Raw genomic sequence first — 7500 nt, forward strand, 5'->3', positions numbered from 1 at the left:
TAGCCCATTATACGTACGAAGGATCCGCACAATGCTGAGGGCCAGAGGTTTTTTTTTTTTTTCACGAATTAGCAGATTGATGAAAAGTGTGCCTGTGACTGAAGCCATAACCGCTTAATGGGAAACAGTTCAGTGTGTGAAAAAGAAGAAAAAAAAAACTAGGTTATTAAAAAATCGATGAATTCAAATCAGTTTGAGTCTATTAAAAGACCTTTTGTCCCTTCCAGGTGGATTGAATCCTACGTGGGACCATCAGAGCGCCAAGCTATCAAATTCCTTTTGGACGCTAATAAGGGAGACGACACAGAGAGCGTTCAGTATCTTTATGACTGGTCGCTCAATAAAGCCTGATTACTCTGGCGTTTATAACTTAGATCTATAGGAGTCAAAACATATGGTCATATTTAATCACTTTTGATAAGGAAATTGCACGATGCATGAGTTACAGGAAATAAAAATGATAAGCGCCTAAATTTGTGTTTTGGGGTTAACTGTTGATTTCAAATGATTGTTCGCTTGAGGTAAAAATAAAAAATAAACTGGAATTTTGATCGGAGGTCTATTGCGCGATAATTTTACGTGGCAGTACTGTTTGAGATGACTTGCGTGAATAAACCTGTTCAATACACATAGTTATGTTTATGTTCCTCATATTTGTCAGATTATAAAAAATGAATTGAAAAAAATGTTTATCTTTATTTTCGTTAAAATTGTGCTTAACAACAGCATCAGTTTCTCAACTGAAGCTTATAATGGTAGTGTTCGTATATAATCATCATCATCATTCATCATCACTTAAATCAGTTAAGGCTTGCGCATCACAAAAGTAGGAGGACCATTCGATCTTTCAGTAAGTGTATTGACAAACTGAATCCTTGTTTACGTAATAACTTTAGTGGCACTTATGATAGTCGGTTATCTAATCGGGACGTGGATAATTTGAGTTTGAGTCAGAGAGAGAGAGAGAGAGAGAGAGAGAGAGAGAGAGAGAGAGAGAGAGAGAGAGAGAGAGAGAGACTCCAGCTATTATCTGTTCGCGCGAACAGTTATTGGACGGTAATCCATACATGTTCTATCAGTAAATGGTTGACCAGAGCGTACTTGTGTTTTCAGTGCTTCGTACATTTCCATGTTCCTTCAGTCAACCGTCGTATAAATTCAAAACATATTACCCATAAGCCAACATGACTGTGCTTGGAGGAGCAGTCTTCAGAAAATCGTAATTTCTCCTTGTCTTCTTGTCTTTGCAACACTAATATAGGACGTGGGGGGTTATTCCTCCTGTCATTTGGTTTCCCCTGAACGCAGTTGCGAGGATGCTGTTCTTTCAATTCCAGGATTCCCACAGGAAAAAGGGAAGCTGAAAAACAGGTAAGGAATTATACCCTTAATATGTATGAATATATAAAAAATTTGGACCCATCATAAGTAATTGATGAATACTGTATATATTTATGTAATGCGACTGAGATATGTAGTGGTGACAATTTCGAGGAATTACCTTCAATTTTTCCCACGGTCTGTAAAGTTTATGCTATGGAAAAAGATATTTCAAGATTGAAAACATGACAGTCAAGACCGCGATTCTTAATCTTAACGTAAGTACGGAAATATACTTGAGTTTCCCTAGCTTGCTCAAATCTTCAAGTTGCCTAGTTAATCTCTATAATGGTCTAGTCCCCAGTTTTACTTTCCTTTTTGAATGTTAGGGCTCTCGCCTTGTAAAATAAAACTGTTGAAGAATCTTTGGTGTTATATCACCAGTACATAAAAATGCAAATATAGATGCCGTATGTAGGATAATTTTCAGTCATTTTTCTATACCGTGAGCCTGGAAAATCGCTCATTTATTCGTTAAAGGGTGGCTGCTCCATGTAGAGTGCAATTACCTGGATACCACAAAGCCGGACGACCTTGGATAAGTGGTCAAATAGGGTGATATAACTAGCGTAATGTAGTGGGATAACACGAATTCATTGAGACCCTGAGTACTGCCTTGGCACAAGAGGTTAAACCAAGGTTTATTGACCGATTTATGGGATTTAGGCTGTCACGCCAAGCGCTGGGGCACTTCGGCCATTCAGCGCTTAGGGCAATCAAACTTGGGAGTTTGATTGGTTGGACAGCAGAACAAAGAGATCCAGAAAGTTAAGGGAAATAAAATACAAGGATCTAAGAATGGAACTGAGTGAAAACCTCACAGCTGCACTTAGTAAATATTAAGAGCTGTTGGACGGCAAGACTGAAGAAAGGAAGCAGGAATGGAGACTAAGTAAAAGGTCAAAAAGTGTATTCAGCAAGGGGTCGAAGGGACACTGCGAATTTGTGGAGGTACACAACTTGCCGAGAATGGATATGTGCCGACACCAAAGAATAGACCACCTCAACAAAAAAATCAATAATAGATACATAATAGATGAATAAGTAAGTGATGTAGTTGGTAGAAGGATAGCATACGGGTCATTCAAAATACATAAGCTCTCCTTTGAAGAGAAGCCTTTGCCAACATAAGCCCAAATAGACCCGATACTCAGTTCAGAAAGCCTCCTCAACGCCTGTGAAAGACCAGTGGTACTTTTATTAATATTACCACGCCTTTCTTCTGTCCAAAATGCAATAGTAAATTTATTCTTTATGAAAGGGTTTTAGTAATCCGACGTCGCAACATTTTCATGAGACATTTTTAGAAGGGAAAATAAAATTTGACACTGAGCATTAAGATTTGAACCCGGGGTCGCAGGGAATCGGTTTCAGAGAATATTCAGCATTTTATTATTAAGGTTACATTCTTCAGCTGGGCAAAGCTAAGTTCTGTCAGGTAAGAAAAACTTTTTTTTTTTTTAAGCATATCGAAACAGTTTGATTGCATCCCGATCAAATACACGGCATGTTGTCCGTCTCATAGAATTTTGGTCGGTTACTCGAAAACTTATGAAATTTTAACTCACAGTGCACGTAAGTACTGGTACAACATGAAGCTCCCGTAGGGTGGTAGGGCCTTCAGTGCACCTCATACGCTGCACTGTAGGCATTACTTAAGGTTCTTTGCAGCGTGCCCTCGGCCCCTAGCTGCAACCCCTTTGGTCCCTTTTACTGTACCTCCTTTCATATTCTCTTTCTTCCATCTTTTCATCCTCTCCTAACAACTGATTCATAGTGCGACTGCGAGGTTTTCCTTCTGTTATAACTTTCAAACTTTTACTGTCAATTTCCGTTTCAGCGCTGAATGACCTCGTTGGTCCCAGTGCTTGGCCTTTGGCCTAAATTCTATATTCAATTCAATTCAACATGAAACGGAATAAAGTTACCAAGCAATCCTCAAAGCGTTGGAATAAGTATTTGACGATAGAGAGATGTTGAAACCTGTAGTTTTCTTACGTTGAATTTACAAAATTACAACAAATCGAGGTACATAATTTATTAAGTATATACCATATATATGTGTGTGTGTACATATATACACACACATACATGTATATTTTATCACTTCACTGCGGCATTGTATATACACAAATATTAAGCTACAAATGTCGTTAAATATCCAGTTCGCACTACTACTGGAATATCACTGAAGGGGAATTATAATTGATGAATGATTCAGTACCTGAGAGACTCGAACGCCCGACAGTGTATATCAATGAATATCAGTCAACGTGGTAACTACTTAGTGAAGCAGATAAGTAGAAAAATACTTCAGTTTGTGATACAAGAGTGAAATTTGGCACAGGTGCTCATTTTAACCCCCGCTTTTAAAAAATCTGGGTGTCCACACAAAATTTCAATATGGCCACCACTTTTCAAGATGGCCGCTAGTTGTTTCGATTTCTGACACTTTGAGTAAATCATGTTGAAATAAATACATCAATCATTATTCAGATAATGTCTTCCTGGGTAGAAGAGTTAATTGAAGATATCACTAGAGCTCCTACTACTGTATTTACCATTACAATAAAGATGGCGTACAAAATGGCCGCCATTAAACATTTTGCTTGGTAACTCTGCAACTAAGAAAGACAGAGACATGAAACTTTTATCTATGCCTAATATTGGGCTAGTATCAATATTACATCTTGGAAAGGGACCCCATAATGATACTGAAAAGTATACAAGAACAAGACTATAATGGAGTATGATCACAAAGTATCTTATTTATGTTCAAGCACTGTCTCATTGTCTTTTTTTAAGCCTGAAATAACGCAAGGTTTTAAAGATGCGTGGTGTCACCCTTTAGTGTGACATTCATTCAGATGTATCTGAAGCATCATTTGCAACATTATGGTTACACCTCACATCATGATTTCACCTCACATTTGCAGTTACACAGAGCTGTGCTTGTAAGCCCAAGCCTGTAGCATTTGCACCTGCCACGGCAACCAGACTTGCAGCCACATTTTGTAAGCTGTTCACAACTCTTTGCAATGGGGGAGTTAGTTGTCCAAAAGGCTTTCCAGTCTTTACCAATCTTTTCCCAACCCCAGTCAGCTGGACTCTGTGCTTCTGGCTGGCGCAGGATTGCCTGACCCCATACACAACCTGCCTGATATGCTGAACGTTGGGTGTATTGAAGCAAAACTGCTCTGATTGGAGGGATTGCTTCAAATGGTCTCTGCTTTTTGGCAAATAAGTCAAGTCTGGCCTCATCCACATTGTCAACAGTATTTGACCTGTCATAGATGAGGGCCACAAACTTCTCCAGAATCTTCAAATCACCATCTTCGATGGTTGGTGGGTACTTGCTGAGTTTGGAAAAAACTGGAGTGGCCTCTGGGAAAATGTCCTATGTCTGCTGTAGTAGTAGCTGTAGTTGCTGAAGGGTTGTGATCGATGTTGTCCATGGCTGCAGTGGTAAACAACCTTTATCAAGACAGGTGGACAGACTACACCCTCTTCCACATACTTGGTGACAGAGGGATCTCCCAGTTGGGCTTATATCTCCAGCCCTCGGTCATAGGAAATGCTCATGCCATGATCTTGAAGCATTTCTACCAGGTTTCTCTTCCTGGTTTTGGCATAGATAGCCATATCCATGAACAATGGAAAAGGAGTTTCCATATCCTTTGAGTATCGATGTACACTTGCTTCTTCCTTTTGTTCTGAGAAGCAGCTGCACTGCAGGAGCTGAGCAATAGCCAGGTCTGACTTTGATGAACCAAACTTTAGCTGTGACTTTATGTCTGCTCCATGTTTGACCATACTAGTGAACTGGAGCAGACTTTGAGGTATGGCATTATTGATGCATCCTTCACCAAAGATGTCATCGAACCTGGACTGATGATCCAGAATATGCTTCCTCAGTATCTTTGCTGCTTTAGCAATCACAAGTGTATCTGAGTAGTCAGATGCCTGAGATAGGGCTAAAGCTACATGTTTCTGCAAGACAAGTAGCACACTTCTTCGTTTCTTGTGTTCTTCTAATTTAGGGATTTCTGCTAACAATTTGTCTTTTAATCTTGTTGTATTTATAGTGGGCGAGGCAATGCCCAACTGTTCTGGTATAATTGGGATATGTCTGCAAAAGGAAATATGGCAGGACCATCCGAACCCAAGCTGGTTTCATTGATATAATTAACCAGCTCTGATAGAACCAGTGGATATACATCTGGATCCTCACTGTGACATTGTTCTTTCTCAAGATTTCTAAGATGGGACCTCTCTCTATTGTAAAGGTCAGTGAGACATACAAGATGGTATTTCAGCTCTTGTGCAATTGCATCAGCTGCACCTAGGTTTGCCAATAATTTGCCATTATTAACTGTGTGAGTGCACTCATGTGGTCTGTTAAGATTCATGGTCATTCCTTGTCGAAAATCTGATACAGGTGCCACATTTTCACAAAAATTGCATACTTCATTGTCATGACTCATTCAACGCTGTTTAGCATGCTTTTCCTGTGGTTCACTACCTTCAACTGTAGATCATTGCTTTCTTGCACAATCAAGTTTTGAATTATTAAACATGACCCTACAGCTCTTGTGGTATTTTGCCATGTTTTGTCGCAGTGTTGCCTCTATGCCACTGCCTTCGTCCAGTCTTGCTGGGTCAAAGTTAAGCGGCATATCACCAATCTCCTGGAACAATGGCACACTGGTTGAAATCATTATGTACCCATCATGTTCAGGATTACAAAGCACAGAGGCTAAGGGTGAAGTTAGACCTTCATTTTCCTTGTCGTTCTGGCAAAGACAACATTTGCTCCAGTTGGTCTTCGTTTTGCCTGTTATTGAATTTACACTTGCTATTATGAGCTCCTTAGCTATTATGAGCTCTTGACTAAGGCCAAGGGGCTGTCATTTTGCCACCTTAATATGATATGCACATTCATGTATGGGATGCAGTTAGGTTCGGTCACCCTACACCTAGCCTGGTCATTCATCCAATGCCATTTACGTCCAGTGTGATCTTTACACCATCCAGGTAAGTATATGAACAAACCATGTAGAGCCCCACTTATCCTTGACTTGGCTGTCCTGCACTGGGACCTCCTGTCAGTTCAGGCGCTGCTGTCTAGCTAGATCTACCAACTATATATATACTTTCTACCAGCTAATTGATATGGGGCTCTTAAACAGCATCTGGAACACTTAACTACTAAACCACACTAAAGCAAAGCTAGGCACAGTGTAAGTAAAGCAAGATTAGCTGAAAAAGAACCCCATGCTGAGTTACACAGCAGTGAAGTCGCCACTGTGCCCTGGTTGTGCTCTGACACTCACTCTTTTAAACTGAAACTAAAGATAAAACCACCACCTAAATTGTACATAGACTTGCAAACTATTTTATTGAACAGGAAGACATTTTTCCATGCCTATTGAATCCTGAGACACGATTATTTAAGGTTTTTGGCTGCCATATTGGATGCCATCTTTCTTTATATATGCTATATGAAATCTTTAACAGAAATACATTTTACTTTTTGCATGGCGACTCTGCCTAAAATGTGTATAACCAAAACAGATGTCTAAAAACACGACCAGAGGCACATGAGTCCCATGTTTAAACCTTGACTACCGGCCATCTTGAAAAATGACAGCCATTTTGGAATTTTGAATGGACACCCAGTAATTTTCAGAAAGTGGCCTATGGAGAAGATGTACCAAATTTCATGCGTGTATCATTAACTGAAGTATTTTAGTGGAAAAAAAAATTTTATCTGCTGCACTAACTCAGCTGTTTGTTTATGTACTGTTGTTGTTTGAGTCTCCCAGGTACTAAACCATTTATCATTATAATCCACTTCATTAATATTCCCAAAGTAGAGCGAACTGGATATTAAAAATTTGTAGTTTGATACTTGTGTATGTATATATAATTTATATATTATGTATATGTAGGCCTATATGTATATATATACATAATATATATATGTATATACTATATTTGTATATATACATGTATATATACACACATATTCTTCACACACACTTCGTTTTAACACATACCCATTTTTATATGGGTAAGCATATATAGAAGGACTTTGATTATATATATATATATATATAT

At 39.0% G+C, this 7500-nt stretch overlaps 1 protein-coding gene and 1 pseudogene across 3 annotated transcripts in view; one reads left to right on the forward strand and one right to left on the reverse strand.

Annotated features, from left to right (window-relative positions):
- The window catches only part of LOC136838843 (uncharacterized), a 34833-nt gene extending 34205 nt beyond the window's left edge, over nucleotides 1–628 (forward strand). For all 3 annotated transcript variants that reach the window (XM_067104484.1, XM_067104486.1, XM_067104485.1), the window contains one exon: nucleotides 228–628. In XM_067104484.1, the coding sequence (XP_066960585.1) occupies nucleotides 228–351 (124 nt within the window). In that variant the 3' untranslated portion in view covers nucleotides 352–628. The remainder of the gene's footprint in view (nucleotides 1–227) is intronic.
- A 4298-nt stretch (nucleotides 629–4926) lies between these two features.
- Nucleotides 4927–7443, reverse strand: LOC136838942 (uncharacterized; annotated as a pseudogene).
- Between the last annotated feature and the right edge of the window lie 57 nt (nucleotides 7444–7500).

The sequence above is a fragment of the Macrobrachium rosenbergii genome, chromosome 5 (genome assembly GCF_040412425.1).
Source record: "Macrobrachium rosenbergii isolate ZJJX-2024 chromosome 5, ASM4041242v1, whole genome shotgun sequence".
NCBI lineage: Eukaryota > Metazoa > Arthropoda > Malacostraca > Decapoda > Palaemonidae > Macrobrachium > Macrobrachium rosenbergii.